The following is a 19,222-nucleotide window of genomic DNA, read 5'->3' as shown; positions in this document are numbered from 1 at the left end:
AAGAAAGAAACTAATAAATAGCTCCTTGTACTCTAAAAGCAAACTTATCTTTTATGCAATTCTGATAAATATCAAAACACAAAATAAAAGACACATCCTGGTGTTTTTTGCACTTTTAAATGCTATATAAATTATATTTTTTATAGCCCTCTATTAACATGCACCAATCCCTCAGGGCTGCTCGATTAATAGAAATTTGATCATGATTACGATTTAGGGGCCAAATGATCTCAAAACTAATAAAAATCGAGAGGAAACGATTTTTAATAATAATAATAATGAGATAGCGCTCAATGACAAAGGTTTTATTTTGAAAAGCTTAGACAGGAAGTGGCTGCAGCTCTGTTACTTTGACAGAAGCTGAAACACACGGCGAAATGTTTTAACTCTAAATAAAAAGTGCAGAGTTTCCAGCCTGCGTCAGACGATGCTGAGTTTACTGACTAATTATTAAAAACCAGGAAGTGATGTGTAGAACTGTCGTCATGGTAACCAGCTCAGCTCTAATATCTCTGCACATGTTCTGCTGTGTGTTGCGTTAAGCGGCAGATAAAAGGCTGCTGCTGGGATAGAAAATGAATTAAGAAATGTAGCATGTTTCAAAAGTTGGAAAAAAACAAAACGTTTTATTTATCGTGATTTCAATTTTGACCCAAATAATCGTGATTATGTTTTTTTTTTTCTTTCCATAATCGAGCAGCCCTAGTGTGAATATGCGACGGTCTGTGTGAACAAACCTTGACCTCGTCGGCTCGTCTGAAGCGTTTCAGCTGCCGAAGCCTCATGTACTCAGACTTCACTCTCCTCTTCCAGCAGGCGGGGCCCTTCTCCGAACGCTTCCCGGTCAGCACCATGATCACCCTGCAGTCAAACACAAGGCAGCGTGAGGAGGCTCATTATTAATATTCTCACACTTAGGAAGGAAGGAAGGAAGGAAGGAAGGAAGGAAGGAAGGAAGGAAGGAAGGAAGGAAGGACGGAAGGAAGGAAGGACAAGGCAGCGTGAGGAGTCTCATTATTAATATTTTCACACTTACAGACCAATTTGATCTCATGGGGGCCGGATCATTAAAAAGATGGAAGGAAGGAAGGAAGGAAGGAAAAGAGGGTTAAGAAGGAAGAGAAGACCAGAGGGAAGGAAGGGAGGAAGGGAGGGAGGGAGGGAGGAAGGAAGGAAGGAAGGAAGGGAAGAGAAGACAGATGGAAGGAAGAGAAGAGAAGAGAAGACCAGACCTTCCTTCCTTCTTCCTCCCTCCCTTCCGTCCTCCTTTCCTTCCTTTCTCCCTCCCTCCTACCTACCTACCTTCCTTCCTTCCGTCCTCCTTTCCTTCCTTTCTCCCTCCTTCCTACCTACCTTCCTCCCTTCCGTCCCCCCTTCCTTCTTCCTCCCTCCCTTCCTCTTTTCCTTTCTCCCTCCCTCCTACCTACCTTCCTTCCTTCCTCCCTCTTTTCCTTTCTCCCTCCCTCCCTCCTACCTACCTTCCGCCCTCCTTTCCTTCCTTCATCCTCCCTCTTTTCCTTTCTCCCTCCCTCCTACCTTCCTTCCTTCCTACGTCCTCCTTTCCTTCCTTCTTTCCTCCTTTCCTTCCTTCCTCCCTTCCTCTTTTCCTTTCTCCCTCCCTCCTACCTACCTTCCTTCCTTCTTCCTCCCTCCTCCTTTCCTTCCTTCCTCCCTCCCTCCTTCCTCCTTCCTTGACTGGAGGACAACAGGAGGGTTAAAGCCCATGAGAATAGTACTCTACTTCTCACTCAGCTTATTACCTCAGTAAATAGTTTCCTAATGAGTTTTTGGTCTCGATCACTAGTTTTAATCTTTTTTAATAGAGCTCGATGTTTGTATTGTAGATTACGGCTCCATTTAGGAGTAAAGTAGACCATAAAGTAGGGTGTGATTAGGCAAGGAAAGGCAAGGCAAGGTAGGTTTATTTGGTATAGTAGCACATTTCAACAACGAGGTGCAAAGCAAAGCAACACACGGCAAAATAAAAAAGACTAGATGAAGCTAAAATAGAATAAATCATCACGTCTGGCTCCAAACAGACGGCTCAATAAACTAAACTCAAGGCTTCAAAACAGGAGTCCATAAACCAATGGGTGACATCATTATCCTCTTCTCCTTCGTTCCTTCTCTACCTCCTTCTCTACCTCCTTCTTTCCTTCTCTCCCTTCTTCTTTCCTTCTTTACCTCCTCCTCTACAACCTTCTTTCCTTCTCTACCTCCTCCTCTACCTTCGTCTTTCCTTCTCTACCTCCTTCTCTCCGTCTTTCCTTCTCTCCTTCTCTACCTCCTTCACCTCCACCTCTCCTTCTTTCCTTCTCTACCTCCTCCTCCTCTCCTTTCCTTCTCTACCTCCTCCTCTCCTTCTCTACCTCCTCCTCTACCTCCTCCTCTCCTTCTCTACCGCCTTCTTTCCTTCTCTACCTCCTCCTCTCCTTCTCTAGCTCCTCCTCTCCTGGGGGGGAGGAAAAGTATAGATCACCAACAGTGGCTTAAAAATAGAGGAACACTGATTTATATCTGTGACTTGAATGATATAATCAATCTTTAACACCTCTAAATATGCCACCACTTTCTTTTAGGTTAGAAAAATTACTCATAAATTTGGGTAAGTAAGTTTATCACATGACAGAAAATTGTAACATAATGGGAAGTGAAACTGTGGTTAACATTTTAAAGAAGTATCCCTTCCATTAAATATTATAGTTATAACTTTTAAAACAGTGTTCAGGAGCTTTTTCTTTTTAAATGGACAATAAAAATCAATCTTTTCCCACGTGTTAAAAGACAAAAAAAAACCCTACAGCTCATCTACAAACTTCAGCTTCTAACGCAGCTCTGATTCATGTCGATGGGAATCCCCGAAACCTTGACGCAAGCTGTGCAGGTCGCCCATGGGTGGGAGGGAGGGGGACGGGAAGTTAAACAGGAAACTTTCTCTACTCTACTCTACTCTGTATGAATTATAACAATCTGTCCATGTGCAATATCCATCTGTCACCTTGGGCTCTCTTTGGCTGTAAGCTTGAGTCAATAAGTCTATCAGCTCTGGTTGCCATGGAGACATGCCGTCGCCGTCTGTCATGTAGAAATGTTGGGACTGAGCTCAATAATTGCAATATAACATGTACTGATATTTAGAAACAGCTCATAATATAATACAGCCTCCAAAATTACTGTAACTTTCAACTGAACTAGGCATGGGATGATAACCGTGTTCAAGGTATACCGCGATTTGAAAAAGCCACGATAACCGAAACCGCCAAATTTTCTGTCCTACTGTTCCTAAGGTATGAGCTGTTTTTAGTCTGGTCAGAGACAGGAAGTGCTGGTCCTTCCTTTCCTTCCTTCTTCCTCCCTCCTATCCTTCCTTCCCTCCCTCCTTCCTTTTCTTCCTCCCTCCTTCCTCCCTCCCTCCCTCCCTTCCTTCCTTCTTTCCTTCCCTCCCTCCTTCCTTCCTCCCTTCCCTCCTTCCTTCCTCCCTTCCCTCCTTGACTCGAGGACAACAGGAGTACGAGCTTAATCTCTGTTTAGGAAAAGGAAGTGACCCTCACTTTTTTGTCTGGTCAAAGACAGGAAGTGCTGGTCAAAGACAGGAAGTGCTGGTCAAAGACAGGAAGTGCTGGTCAAAGACAAGAAGTGCTGGTCAAAGACAGAAAGTGCTGGTCAAAGACAAGAAGTGCTGGTCAAAGACAGGAAGTGCTGGTCAAAGACAGGAAGTGCTGGTCAAAGACAGGAAGTGCTGGTCAAAGACAGGAAGTGCTGGTCAAAGACAAGAAGTGCTGGTCAAAGACAGGAAGTGCTGGTCAAAGACAGGAAGTGCTGGTCAAAGACAGGAAGTGCTGGTCTGAAATCCCTCAGGTGGAGCAGCTGCAGCGTAGAGTATCACGACCCCTCACACTGTCATTACAGATTCAGGTTAAATGAACATGTCTGTCTTTATTTTTCTTCCTTTTAGGAACATTTTAGAGCTGTAATCGCAATACCGCCATACCGTGAAACCGTGATTTTTTTTCTTATGGTTATCATACCGCCAGAATCTCATACCGGCCCATGCCTAAACTGAACATCACAGCTCCCATTAAAGCTGAATTTACTGCAGGTTCATAGTTTTAGACTCTTAGAATCAGCTTGGCCGACCCAAAGTCAGATAAATGAGTGTGTGAGAGCTTCTTATCAGCTTGTTTCTATTTAACACAACTTCAAACTGATGAATATATAGCATGGAAACAGAGTCATCTTTGATTAACAGAGAGAAAAGAGCTTTTTCTGTTTCTCACCAGCTTCTTAAATGACCATCATTGTGTCTTATTGGTGGACGACAACACCAGTTATGTGTAATGTCCAGAAAGTCAACTTCCTTAACCCTCCTGTTGTGTTCCAGTCAAGGAAGGGAGGGAGGGAGGGAGGGAGGAAGGAAAGAAGAAGGAAGAAGGGAGGAAGGAAGGAAGGAAGGCAGGAAAGAAGAAGGAAGAAGGGAGGGAGGAAGGAAGGAAGGAAAGGAGGGACTGAAAGGAGGGAGGGAGGGAAGGAAAGGAGGGAAGGAAGGTAAGAAGGAAGGAAGAAGGGAGGAAGGAAGGAAGGAAGGAAGGAAGGCAGGAAAGAAGAAGGAAGAAGGGAGGAAGGAAGGAAAGGAGGAAGGAGGGACGGAAGGTAGGAAGGAAGGAAGGAAGGAAGGAAGGAAGGAAGGAAGGAAGAGTCAAAACAGATGGGTCAATATGACCCGGGAGCATAACAGGAGGGTTAAGAACATATCTGGATAGATAAGGAGGTAAATTAATCTAGATAAAGCTCTGGTTCCATCAAAGAGCAGCCAAACTCCATGTTGACAATAGTTTACTACACCTTCATTGAACAACTGGAGGTCAAATGAAATGTAATTTTAGAAATGGAAAGGGTCCCTCATAGAATCAGATATTATGGACTGTGATATTTCAGACAGGATTAAATATGGAGGCATATGGAGTCAACAAATGTAATCCAATCAGTGTTAAATATAAAGACCAAAGGATTATTTGACATTGATAAATTAGTTGGTTCCATTATTACTATATACTACGGTGAAACTGTACAAATACCGCCAAACATGTCCATCATTATCGTTGTTTTAGACGACATCGAAGGCTACACAGCTCTTTGCCTTCATTAACGGTTTTATTTAATGAAGCGACAAAGACGCTCGGCTATGTTCGCGATGTTTGGGTAATGACTAAAAGAATGAGATTGCGGACACAAGCTGCTGAAATGAGTTTCCTCCGGAGAGTGTTTGGGAGTCCAGACATCCGGGGGAGGCTCGGAGTAGAGTCGCTGCTCCTCCGCATTGAAAGGAATCAGCTGATGTTTGGTTTTATTGCCCAGACTGATGCCACCACGACCCGTCTCGGTAGAAAACGGATGGATGGACGGACACAGACGGAGCTTTCTACTGGTCAAACAGAACCAAGCTCCTGTCTGTCTGTCCAGCTGGGACTTTCTTTGTTAACTTTAAAATCGACCCACTGTAGTGCGGCTAACGTACATACAGATGTTTATTTGTGATGTTGAGTAACTAAGGGGCCATCATCCACACGGAGACGCTTTTTGGTTTAAACAATCGTCCAAACAAATACTGTAAACACCTGAAAACGAAGCTTTCTGAAACCTGGTCCCAGGGTGAAAAAATTCGCAAACGCTGCCCTTGAGTGTTCGTGCGGATGGTGAAAACGCATACCTGCGTTTCGATGATGTCATCGCCACACCCCTCGAGCTCAGCCTTCCACTGTGATAACATACAGTCAACAGATACAGCCTCAGCCATGGATGTACATCTAAGGCTTTAAATAGACTGCGCGCGTTCCCCCGGACGGTTTTGGTGGACGATCACGGGCCCTAAACACAAAGTCTTTGAACGCACAACGGGCCCTTGAACGCACCGTGTGTTTGAACGCACCGCGGGGAAACAGCTGCAATGGAGTAACTATTGTGTTTGTGTTAGCAAACCGAGTGCTGCCTGTTAGAGTCTGTGTAACTCCATTAAAATGACACAGTCACACTTAAACGGAAAAGACTGATTGAGGATGTTGGATGTAGCGCCGCCTACAGGCTGGAATATGAAGTAGCGTGTTGAGATGGATCCGTTTGTACGCAAATATTCTTGAAACGATGCCAGCGGAAAACGGAGAGGGAAAGATGGTTTTGGTACGTGTGGACTAAGAATGCTTCATTTTACCAGACTGATAATGATCATTGTTTTGTTGGTGATAATGTGGAGAAGGTTTTAGATCAGAGGTGTCAAACTCATCTTCATTCAAGGGCCACATACAGACCAACTTGATCTCATGTGGGCCGGACCATTAAAGAGATGGAAGGAAGGAAGGAAGGAAGGAAGGAAGGAAGGAGGAGAAGGAAGAGAATACAGGAAGGACAGATGGAAGGAAGAGAAGAGAAGACAGGAAGGAAGGAATGAAGGGAAGAAGGACAGATGTAAGGAAGGAAGGAAGGAAGGAATGAAATATGGAAGGAAGGAAGGAAGGAAGGGAAGTAGGGAAGATCGGAAGGAATGAAGGCAGGAAGGAATGAAGGGAAGAAGGACAGATGGAAGGAAGGAAGCAAGGAAGGACAGATGGAAGGAAGGAAGCAAGGAAGGACAGATGGAAGGAAGGAAAAGAAGAAGAAGGAAACTGGGCCGGATTGGACCTCTCGGTGGGCCGGTTCTGGCCCACGGGCCGCATGTTTGACACCCCTGACCTAGAAGATAAAACTTATTACACACTTCTTGCACTCCAGTAAACAAATCGATCAGTTTCACCAGGAAATAATAACGTCTTGATTTTCACAATATGACTATGTGTGTGTGGACCCTTAGAGAGTTTAAAAGTAGTTTTTTGTTTAAATGGGAGCTTCTTCCTTATGCAGTCCAACATTCTTGTGATAACAGAGCATACCATGATATCACTGCAGGTCATTCCTCGGTCAAAACTAACACTGACCAGACCTTTTCTGTTCAGGACTGACCTGTCGGAGGAGATCAGAGAGGCTCACACACGTTTAGAAACTCACTATAGACTTGGTTTTACGGATTGTCTTTCACTGTATCTTGTCATATTTTATTAATCCTTTACTTTTTGTCTTTTTAGTAACATGACTAGATAAGAGCTATTATAAAATAAATGAAGATGCTGATTATAAAAAGGAAGTTACATCTGAAGTGACACCTTTAAAGATTTTACTCAGGAGGGTTTTTCCCCTCATTTTTAAATATTTAACATGTTACTGAATACATATATTGCTGTTTTTAATTCTTTAAAATCAATATTTTTGCTTATATATTTAGTAAATAAATCATGATGTGGGCTTAAATGGAGTCACAGTACCAATTAAAACCCACTTTATTCATCAAATATCTTTATTTTATATTCCAAAATCTACATGAACTAATGAATACATTTTACAATGAGAGATAAATGTTGCTGTATAAGAAATGATCTCCCTTATAAATCATGTCAGTATCCATGACAACACAGCTGGGCTTAAATTTTGGTGCTTAATGTGAACATTTACCCTAACAGCTGGATTTAGATGTTAGGAAGGAAGGAAGGAAGAAAGGAAAGAAGGAAGGGAGGAAGAAAGAACGAAAGGAAGGACAACTTGAAGAAAGGAAGGACAGATGGAGGGAAGGAAGAAAGGAAGGAAGGGAGGAAAGAAGGAAGGAAGGACAGATGGAGGGAACATTTACCCTAACAGCTGAAAACATTGGTTAGAAAATTAGAAAAGTCATCAAATGTAATAAGTTACATTACTTTGATGAAGTCACTGAAATAGTTACATTACTTATTACATTTCAAACAGAGTAACTAGTAATCTGTAACCTATTATATTTCCAAAGTAATCTTCCCAACTATGTTATTAATATTATCTATTATAATAATAGCATGGACATTTGATAGGCAGCTGGCAAAACACTAATACACACATATACGAGTTTATACGTAGGCACATCCAAAACCATCATTGTAGCTTTTTTTTTTTTTTTTCCTTTTTAATGGATGCCAACGTATGAAATCAAAAGTAAAATCTCAGAGCTGGTGATAGCTAGTCGGTGTCGTGCCAAGTTTGTATCTTCTCACAAGTGTGTGTCTCTCGCGGCACCAAAACAAAAACCTGTCTAAATTGAAAGGAAGAGTAGCTCCTTCAGCGCCCATGTATTTGTGTTTCTACTTGAACATATATGTAAAAACTAGGCTGAAAAAAGTTATTATCCCACACATTTTAACAAATTAATTTTCCGTAACTATTCCATAATATTTTACCCCATTTCCATGACTTAATTTAAGTAGTTTAACATAGCGACTATAGGGAATATACCATCTTTTTACCTACACCCCCCCCTCCTCTAATCCCATCCAAAATCTGGATATTTGCATCCTAGCCAGAGCTGTTAACTTTTCAGAAAACCTTGGAGTGAGGTTTGGGGGGGGGGGCTTTCATGGTCACGACCATCCGTCAAAGACATTCCTTTCCTTAAATTTCTACTTTAGGGAAAGAAACATGACGACCATGTAGAGCATGGACGCATTGAAATCTGTTAATGTAATAAAGTGCAATGTTATTACAGCACTGGGAAATTATTACATTATTAGGTTCTGACAAAATAAGGTTAACCCAATAATGTTATAACATCTTTATAATGTAATAATGTATTACATCATTGGTACAGAGATTATTACATTATTGGGAAATGCACTTTATTACATTAACAGGTTTTATCAAAATGATTTATTGAGTTATGAGGGTTTCTTATTACATCAATGGGGAATTATTAGATTATTACATTATCAGGTGCTGAAATCAAATTTAGGGCTTGTTGAACCTGATAATTTAATAACTCCCAATAATGTAATAACTCCCAATAATGTAATAACATCCCGTTAATGTAATAATTTATTACATCATCAGTACAGAGATAGTTACATTATCAGTTTTTTTTATTACATTAATGGGTTAACTTTACTTTTGCAGAACCTGATAATATAATAACTCCCAATAATGTGATTAAAAAACCCCTCATAACTCAATAAAAAAATGTAATAATGTTATGACATGTTTTATTTCAACATTTATTGAGTTATGGGTTTTTTTTATTACATTATCAGGTTCTACACTCCTTCAGCGTCCATGTATATATATTTTCTACTTGAAGATATATGTGTAAGAAACTAGGCTGTAAAAGTTAGTATCTCTTTACACACAAAGGGAACATTTTTTAACAGGGTTACCAGATTTATCAGGACACCACCCGGCAGAGCTAGCTTAACATTTGGGTTAGTTAACAAAGCTCAAAGGAAACAAGGAGCTGAATAATAATAACAGACACACAGACACTACTGACACTTATCTTACCTGTACAGGTGTCTCCTCCGTCCTCATCCAACGGAGCGAGTCGAGATTGATAACAACAAACACGCGTAAAGTCGTCCTTTGTGTGTGTTTTGGAGGATTATTAGCTTCAGGTTAGCTCGGATGGCTAGCTCGGCAGGCTAACTAGCGGTTAGCTCTGGAGGAGGGACGCCGGCTTTAAGCACCTACAGTCGGCACACGCAACCAGCAGCAGCCCGGCCCGTCTAGCCTCAGCTTCAGCACAGTTTACAGGTTATATTAACACCGGTTCCTTCCACCTCCCGTCTTCTAGGCGATGTGTCCGGCCACGGTTCAAACTGCTGCCCCTCTCTCTCACCGCCCACTACGGCTGCAGCGGATTCAAGAGGCGCCAAACGTTTGGGCCAATCACAGCGGCCGTTGGTAGGATTGCGCAGTATCCCGATACGAGATTGGTGGAATTACGTCACGGTGTCAAGCCAATGAGGTGTAGCGTTGCGCAGGGGGCCCCTGCAGCAAGGGGGGGAACATGTGGACAGGTTCTCTTTGTTCTCTCACATGTCAGCGCGATAAAACACACTGAAAACAACCCCGAAACAGCGCTAACAGATGAATTAATAGCTAAATAACAAACTAGTGTTCTTCACCATTGATTTTCTACCGGTGTCAGTGCCGTGTGTCTGTTGTCATATTAGTATCAGTGAGCTAAAAACAACCAAGTCTCATGAAAACATATGCACCGAAAAATGTGCTTTCCTTTTTTATCTTGTTGAATGTCTGAGCTTCTCTGTGCAGGATGATGTTGATATGTGTGTGGGGTTTTACCTCAATACAGTAGTACGACCTCAGTAATAAACATAAAGTAGAAATATCACAAAAACTGACACTGTGATTGACAGATAAATCACATACTACAGTTCTTCACCATTGATTTTGATGTCATATTCATACCAGTGAGCTCAAAAATAACTACGTCCACATGAAAACATTTGCATTTGAATTATCAATCAAGACCTAATTTTATAGCTGGATCAGGGTTTCCTCAAAATCCCCCCTCCACTTAAAATGTGTTTTTCTTGTCTATGAGGACAGATGCAGGAAGGAAGCCTTGTGCATCGTGAGGGACTGTCACCATCCAGCTCATGGACTGTTAGACCTTCTGTCGCCTGGTTAGAGACATTACTCCATTAAAGCAAAGACAGCCACAGTGTGCAACAGTTTCTTCTCACAGGCCACTAGAATGATATATATTAATTAATAACACATGCTTTTATGTCTGTCTTAGATCAGGATTTTTTTAAATGTATGTGTGTGTTGTTTTATTCTATTTAACTTTGGCACAAGCATCCTGAGTAATTTGATTTTGTTCTTCTATATGTATTGTCTATTTTGTCTATATATAGCTGCAATAACAATTAACAAACTTGAACTTCAGATTTAAAGGAGTGGGCCTACGACCATGATTTGTGACATCAACATCAACTCATTTGGAGCCAATCTCAGACCGACAGTCACTTTTAAAACAAGTGTGATGTGTGTAGAAACAGGGCGGAGGTTTATGGAACAACTTCACCTACTTCCAAGGTGCACAGAGAAGGAAAAAAAGCAGTCTGAAGAAAGTCAAAGCTCCAGCAACACTTGTAGTATAGAAGAGCTTTACAACGTTTATCCCGATGAAGGCCACAAACTGAAATCTACTAATAAAGTCATTCTATACTTTAAGTGCTGCTGGAGCTTTGACTTTCACAAGTGTGATGTGGAAACTTGAAGCCTCCAGAGCACAAACACAGATGAGAATGTCCCTTACAATGAAGCAGAGACCTTCACTGTCAAATCAAGGGAAAGAAAACGGCACAAGACACAAAAAATACTAAACACAATAATGACACAAGAAACTGAGTAACAAAACTGCAACGTTACAACCTTCAAAAGAGAAATGATCCATATGTAAAGGAACAGTTATAGCAATTTAAGATGAGAAAACTAAACATTTTTTTAATAATCCAGATTGTGACATGGATGTTTGCAGATACTTTATATTCTTCCAGTCAAAACAGGAGCCTGAAACACAAAGACCTGATAAAACCTGACTGCTACCTCCTCCTTTATCTGCATCCCGCCCTCCTGCTGATGAGAGCTCAGGTAAGAGAAGGAGAAGAGGTGACAGTAGCAGCTGTGACAGTTAATAAACAAAACATACAATAGCCTCAGTAACACACGCACACACACACACACACACACACACACACACGAATGAATGAGACTGCAGCAGGAGCAAGGGTCGCCAAGTTTATTAAGTCCCGCCTCTTCTAATCAGCCATTGGCTAAGAGCTCCACACTGTCGTCATGCTGCGTTCAAGACCGAAGGAAATACAAGACACTGTAAACAGAGACTTTATCCATCAAACTACTCCTGCAGAGTTGCACAACATGGAGTTCAAATCAGCGTTATTAGTCTATAGTTTTTATTTTTATTTAGCTTTTCAGTTTGTTTTAAATTTCAGTTTAGTTTGAGATAGTTTAATAAGTGATTAAGTATTTTTATTTTGAAAAATATAAGTGTTTCTATTCAATGAATAGTTTATATAAATGTTAAGTTTAAACTTTGTCATGTGATGCTTACCTAGTTACACATAGCTTAATCTTACATGCCATTCACATATCTTATCTGTGATTAAATATTTATGTGGTAATATCCATCCGTCCTATTCTCTTCCATTGTAGATGCTCTATATGTGTCTTCTGGACCTGAGAACTGCTGGCTTTATTGTTATTGTAGAAGAAAAACTCATTTTTCCCTTAAAGGAATCAGTGGGTCTAACAAAGCAAGTTGTTCAATGTACATTTATGAGTTTTGGTCTGTTTAGTACAGTATTGTTTTTGTTTGTTTGTATTCACATAAAAAGACTCTGCTCCGATTAATTATTTGTCTTTTTCTTTTTTTTTTGACAAAGACAAAAATACATTTTTTTAAATATAAGGTTTAAATGTACAATGTGTAGAATTTAGTGGCATCTAGTGGAACTGACTTACCCGAAATATAATATAATAAAAAAATTAGTTGGAGTATAATCACCTGAAAATAAGAATCAGTGTGTTTTCGTTACCTTAGAATGAACATTTATATTTACATAGGGAGTTGGTTCTCTTCCACAGAGCCCACCATGTTGAGAGAGACGACCTTTCACCTTTAACGTGAGTTTGGTGGCCACCATTGGGGTTCTCCTGCATGCTTGGAAGGGGAGTGTGAGAGGAGGGTTATTCAGTTGGCTGCAATCTGCAACCTCACCACTAGATGGCACTAAAGTATACACACTGGACTGGTAAAAGACACACAAGAGCTAAAATGGCTTGTTTCAGACAAGAGATGCTGAACTGAGGTATAAAGGGCCAGTATAAGATAAATAAGGAGTTTTTGACTGTAAATCATGCAAAGATATTCCATTAGGGGCCTTTAATGAAAATATCAAAGAATATATAGGGAGTGTGTTTAATATGTCCCCTTTAAAAATTACAGTTAACAGGAGCTCATGTCCACCAGCAGATGGCTCTAAACTCTCTCAATTTCACGTTCACTCTGTGCAAACAGATCAGGGAGATTCTCAGAGAAAGACAAACCACACAGCATCATCAACAGGAAACACAGCCTAGCTAGCCTGTTGCCCACAGCGCTGCATTATGGTAATATATAGGGCACTGCACCTGACTTTAAAAATGAGCATTCATGCCAGTAACTTTCGACCTGAGACAAATGAGTCATCAGTTGAAGCCTTGTTCTGAAGATTTAAACACTGTTTCAGTTTAATGAATCTTGAGCTTCCCTCTATTAGAGATTAGAACAATAATGTTGATTTAAAATTTTCCTTTGTTTCCTATCAGCCTTATCGAGTTAAATCTGCCCTGTTACTGGAATTCTTTCAAACTAATCAAGTAATATATGTACATAAAAATATAAAAAATATAAATATCTGACAACTAATCAATGATGTTATATAACATTTATTAACCAATGTACAGTAAAGGGATTCACCAGGTCATGATGTCTAGGTGATGGACAGTAGATGAGAGTTCTATCTTCAGGCAAAACTCACAACTCACAGCTGTCAAGACAAATGTACACATTTTTCTCTTAATTTCATGAAAAATTGTCAAACAGACAAACATTAAAAACTCAAACGTTTGGGAGGGCACTGTTGGTAGTTACAGCTGATGCCACGTAACAGCAACGTCCCTGGTTTAATTCTGCCAAGGCACCGATGCAAAAAAGTCCAAAATAATAATAATGAAAAAAAAACACTCAAGAAGGGATTGATTGATTCTAACCACCAGGCCAACATAAAGTCTATGTCCTGCCTTTTCATTGTGCTTCAGATCAACCCAAGATGTTCACAGAGGAAGGGGTCGACCTCACAGAGAAACTCAATCATCTCTGAACTCGCAGCTTCACCTTTCTTCCTCACCGTGTCGATGACAAAACGAGCCTTGTCTCTTTTGTTTTGCATCTCGTCTGCTGACTCCCTCTCAGATTCAGTTATCACCTTTTTCTCAAACAGTTTATCCAGCAGACTTTTGAGAACCGGTCCTGATATCCCATCGATGAAGCAGGTCCGTATGTCCATCAGTCTCTCATTTGAAGGGGAGCTCAGAGTGCTCTGCCCACAGGGCTTTCTTACTCCAGTGGACAAAAGACAAACTCGTCTTTCCCAGACACTGTGGGAGCTGTTGGTGTCTCTCAAAAACAGCTTAATACTTTTAATATTTTTTTCCCAGTTCACCTGGAATGATGGAAAGTAGTTGTCGTAGGACTCTTCATCAAATTCTGCGTCTGTTGGTTGAACTAGAACTGAGTCGTCTTCAGGACTAGTGGACAGTGTGTACTCCTGCTTTGGGATCAGTTTACAGTGTGGAGATGTGTCGATGTACCTCTCATCTCCAACTAACTTCTTCCTCATACGCAGCACATCACGCAGCACAACGTTCTTTGGTAGCAACAACACATTAAGGACAGATTCAGGATCAGGATCAGTCGGAGGTCTGTAGAACAGCAGCACCAGCGCTCGGACCGGGTCAGGAGGAGAGTCTTCATCCTTGACATTACCGAAACCAGAAAACCCTGTGATGTTTATAATGACATGAGTTTCTGTTATCTTATGAGGAGAAATAAACTCGATGCCCTCATCATTCACATGAGCAACTGAGAAGACGTCACATCCACCTGTGGAGCGGATCTCACAGTGTGGGAGATGAAGCTGACACACAGACTCCTGGAGACATTTAATGTCAAACAGGGGTCCTGCAGGTTTCTTGTGATGTTGGGCCAGTAGCCTGTGGTTCCAGGGGACAATCCTGTAAACCACGTCCCCTTCTCCCTCCATGTGAAACACCAGACCTGTCAAAGTGCACCGGTACAGGCCTGGATGGGAGCAGTGGAATCTGTAGGTTTCCTCATTTTCATCAACAGTGATATCAGGTGTAAACTCCTCAAAGCTGTCTTTTAACAACATGTCAGGTAAACTTTCAGCTGTTGCAAAGTTCTTGTTCTTTGCAGAAGGTATTTGACTAAGTGCAGGCACACTGTGTGAATGAGGCAAGCTGCTGGTGTGTCTTCTCCTCAAACCAGCATCCAAGGAAGAGGTTTGGAGGTGGGAATGTGTTGGCAGGGTTTTAGTGACAGAGTAGTGCTCAACTGTAACAGGTGCCTCCATGTCCACCAGGGCTTTACTGTCACCTCCTGACTGACTTTCAGAGGTTACAGACAATAGATTGAATGCACTATGTCCTCCACCTGGTGCAGTGCAGGCAGTGGAGTGCTGGATGACTGTGGGTCTGCTTTGGGGATGTTGAAGTTCAGCAACAGCAGGGGGTACGAGCAGAGAGTTATAAGAGCTGGCGCCACACTCAATGTTGATCATTCTCCCTGTCCTGTAGAAAGGTAATGATTGTCCCTTGGCTATATGTTTTCTAGCTTTTGGAGCTTGTGTACTAATGTGTGCCCTGTCGATATCGTCATCTTCAGTATAGACAGCACAGGACCGGAGGACTATGGTCCCCCTCCGAGGGCTATAACGCTCATCATTATGTCTGAGAATTAATGGTTGGTACACGTTACAATCCTGATTCCTTACATCAGACCTCTTTTGGAGTGGATCGTAACTTCTAGATTCAGATGTATTGTGAGAATTATCTCTGCAAATCCTGGACAGAGGGTCCCTGACCATTCTGGCTGCTCTGCCGAAACACGACGCTTGTCTTTCTGTTCTTCGAGGTTCCACAGCTGGTGATCTCATTAAGTTATGTTTGTACTGATAAGTGTCTCTCCTCTGTAAAGTGTCATAAGTATCTCTTCCTTTTCCTACACTATTTAAATTGTTATAAGAATGTGTTCCTGTTCTATTTAATTCGCCATAAGTATCTTTTCCTTGTCCTCTACTATGTAATGTCTCATAAGAATCTGTTCCTGTTCTATTTAATCTGTCATAATTTCGACTTTCTGGTGTTTCAGATCTGCGTTTATTCATTTTCTTACTCATTTGAGAAATGTTCACACTGCTCCCGTGCCCTGACATGCTGGGCACAGGAGCAAAACTTATGGATTCAGATGTATTTTGAGAATTATCTCTGCAAATCCTGGACAGAGCGTCCCTGACCATTCTGGCTGCTCTGCCGAAACACGACGCTTGTCTTTCTGTTCTTTGAGGTTCCACAGCTGGTGATCTCATTAAGTTATAATCGTACTGATAAGTGTCTCTCCCCTGTAAAGCGTCATAAGTATCTGTTCCTCTTCTATTTAATGTGTCATAAGTTTGACTCTCTGGTGTTTCAGATCTGCGTTTATTCATTTTTTTACTCATTTTAGAAATGTTCACACTGCTCCCGTGCCCTGAAATGAAATAGAAAATGCAAAAATGAAATATCCTGTTTGTCTATTCAACAAATACAATTCTGTGCCAGCTTTTAAGCCCAAATACCACAAACGATTAACCATATTAAGTCTGCTGTTGGCTCACTCTTCTGGCCTCAATATGTCACGTCCTTTGTGGATTTGCCATTATCATGAAGACCATGTGTTCACAAAAATAATCTATAAATGTCCTTTTATGAAATCTGCCTGGACTATTTTAGGATGAAAACACCTGCTGGCACATGTAGGTGTTGTCTTCATCAGATTTGGGGCTAGTAACTTTTTAAACCATAGATGGATTTGTGGGTGTCTTGCATCAGTTAAACATATTATAATGCAACCTTAGTGACTTTTTTGGGGGGTTATTTCAGTAATGTAAAGCCACAGGTAAATTTAACAGTTTGACTATAATTACAGGAAGTTTCACAGTTGTTCCTTCAGCCTTTTCTTTTCAGCTCATGATTTTTCTCACTTTTAATAAATCCAGATATCAGATCATATTAAGTTAATTGGAACAGCAAATAACACAAATGGAAGCCTAAAACTCAGTGTCCACTACACTGGTAAATCTGTCTGCTTTTTCTTCTTTTTTTATGGAAATAATGCAGAATAATTCACCTGTTCATTTTCATTTGATAGAATAGTATTACCAGTATCACCAAATCAGCCTCATTTGATGTAAAGATAAATTTATCATCTCACACAATTGTACATCCTACAGTCTACATAAACTAACAAAAACAAGTTATAAGTTTCTGTTGATATTTAAAATGTAAAGACATCCATTTTACATCTGACTTATCTTTGAGTTTCACAGGACAAGTTCAGTCGTCAATGTTAAAAATGATTAAATGACAGATGGTTGGTGAACTTGTGGTTTTCAACCTTCTGTGTCTGTTTTCACCTACTTTGGTTTTGTTCACAATGTTCAAAACAACTGAGCTGAATATTAGTGGAATGTTATTTTCAGTTTCATCCTGTAATTTTTTTGTTTAAAAAATTACCCCAAACTACCAATAACTAACAGAAAATACAACAGCCCAATAATGCTGTATTTTTATTATAATAAGGACTGTGAGGTTTAGATTGATATGGCATTGATAACTGTTTATAATCCTATTTGATTTATTTTTATTTTTATGTAGCTTCTGAAAATCTATTTTTGCCTCATTCTCTTGTTCAATTTTGGTAAATTTATCTGCATGTGTGAATTTTTCCTTTTCCTGTAAAGCACTTTGTAATTTGTTGTTTTGATAATTGCTATAAATCAAATTTATTATATTACTATCAATTAAACAATTAACAGCACAGGAACAAGAAACACAATTTATTTCCTGTACCAAATATGAAGATATATTTAGTCAGAAGCCTACTACTCCCTACTCACTCATCATGTAATGAAGACTTTCTCTACTCTGCTGCTTGTATACTGTCTGCCTTACTACCTTGTGCTTATACAACAGAACCAAATATAACATATAAACATTTCAATACAATTGACGACTCATACAAAAGGCCATAAATACACATAACTGTATTCCTCTTTTCAAAGGTTTACATATTTAAGCTAAGTGTTTATGTCCAATTATATTTCTCTTTTACACAGAGTCCACATTATGGGTAAGTTACCAGGTAGCCTACATAAGAGTCTACCTGTAACACTATAGGCTGCTCTCCTTCAAGTCAAGAGTCTACATGAAAACACAGGTAAGTAATAGGAGTAATAGGTAAGTCTTTAACATTGTTCCAGTCTGCATGACAGTATGAACCTCTCTTGTCTTATTACTACTGTTAAACCCTAATGATGTTCTTGTGAATGAATTGTTTTCTTTACTAAAATCATGCAGCTATCACAGTGTCCCTAACTAGCCTATATTCCCCTGTGTACTTGCAGAAAGTTACAATAAAAAGCACCGACAGTGAATAATGTATGAGGTCATTTTAAAACTTGTACTCTTATTTTACACATTAATGAGGACATAGCATATAAATAACATAGACTGTAGCATCAGCCTGCTTAACATTGGCTCACTGACTGTTATTATGCTACTTTGCTAAAAAAATCATCCCATCACTTCAGCCACATTTCACTTTATTACTGATATAAATCTCTCATATATGTGACTCGGTTCATTTATTAAAACCAACTTTAGCTCACAGTGAAAAGCACCAAACTGTCGTGTAGTTTAGTGGTAATATTTGAATTAATTCCCGCCATTTAACCGCAAAAAGCGAGGAGAAACTCATTTTCAGTAAAGGCCAACTTTAACGTCTCTGCGTGTCACAAACTACGGATTTACTCAAATGTACTAATATTCTTCATTGCCAAGGTTTTGTTGATTGTTGACTTACCTGTACGAAATATGAAGATATACTGTAGTTTAGTCAGTATGCTCTCTGTCCTGTGTTCATTTAACTCATTCCTCACTGAATGATGACACCTTCTGCTCCGCCAGCTTCAGCTGCTGATGCCCAGTGTAGTGTGATGCATAGACTGCCCCCTGCTGGCGATATTGTGCATAGCAGGAATAAAACGCATCCTAGTAAAAGACCCAGCTATAAATAATGCAAGGTAAATGATCATGTAATATCATTGTTTTGAGACTTTAGCTTTCAATTAGTTAAAAAAAACATTAAGGGGTGCTAATATTTCCCTTTCTTTCCAAACACACGGTGCTACATACACCCCCAAATTCTTAATCTTTTATTTTTTCCTACAATTGTTGCCTCTTTTCAAGTGATTTATAATTTACTTCTTGTCTTAAAAGATTATTCTGGTGATTTTTTTTTGCTTATTGTGAATAAATCTCATCCACAGAGCCAAACCAACCTTTACCTAATCTATTTAGTCGTATTATTATTATTATTATTATTATTATTATTATTATTATTATTATTATTATCATTATTATTATTGTTGTTGTTGTTGTTATTATTATTATTATTATTATTATGTGTTTCCAAAAGTGG

The 19,222-nt window shown here is 40.0% G+C and overlaps 2 protein-coding genes across 2 annotated transcripts in view; both read right to left on the bottom strand.

Moving 5' to 3' along the window:
* Positions 1–9,731, bottom strand: part of ezh2 (enhancer of zeste 2 polycomb repressive complex 2 subunit) — a 31,830-nt gene extending 22,099 nt beyond the window's left edge. The window contains exons 1-2 of the mRNA XM_053342088.1: positions 9,376–9,731; positions 738–861 (exon numbers count right to left, since the gene is read on the bottom strand). Of these exons, the coding sequence (XP_053198063.1) occupies positions 738–854 (117 nt within the window). The 5' untranslated portion in view covers positions 855–861; positions 9,376–9,731. The remainder of the gene's footprint in view (positions 1–737; positions 862–9,375) is intronic.
* Positions 9,732–13,718: 3,987 nt separating this feature from the next.
* On the bottom strand, positions 13,719–15,569 carry LOC128382802 (NACHT, LRR and PYD domains-containing protein 1b allele 3-like). Its single transcript, XM_053342807.1, has one exon. It carries the CDS (start codon positions 15,567–15,569, stop codon positions 13,719–13,721), a length of 1,851 nt encoding a protein of 616 aa, XP_053198782.1.
* Between the last annotated feature and the right edge of the window lie 3,653 nt (positions 15,570–19,222).

Source organism: Scomber japonicus, chromosome 21 (assembly GCF_027409825.1).
Source record: "Scomber japonicus isolate fScoJap1 chromosome 21, fScoJap1.pri, whole genome shotgun sequence".
NCBI classification, from domain to species: domain Eukaryota; kingdom Metazoa; phylum Chordata; class Actinopteri; order Scombriformes; family Scombridae; genus Scomber; species Scomber japonicus.
The sequence above is the reverse complement of the archived record's forward strand: the minus strand, read 5'-3'. Positions and strand labels throughout refer to the sequence as shown.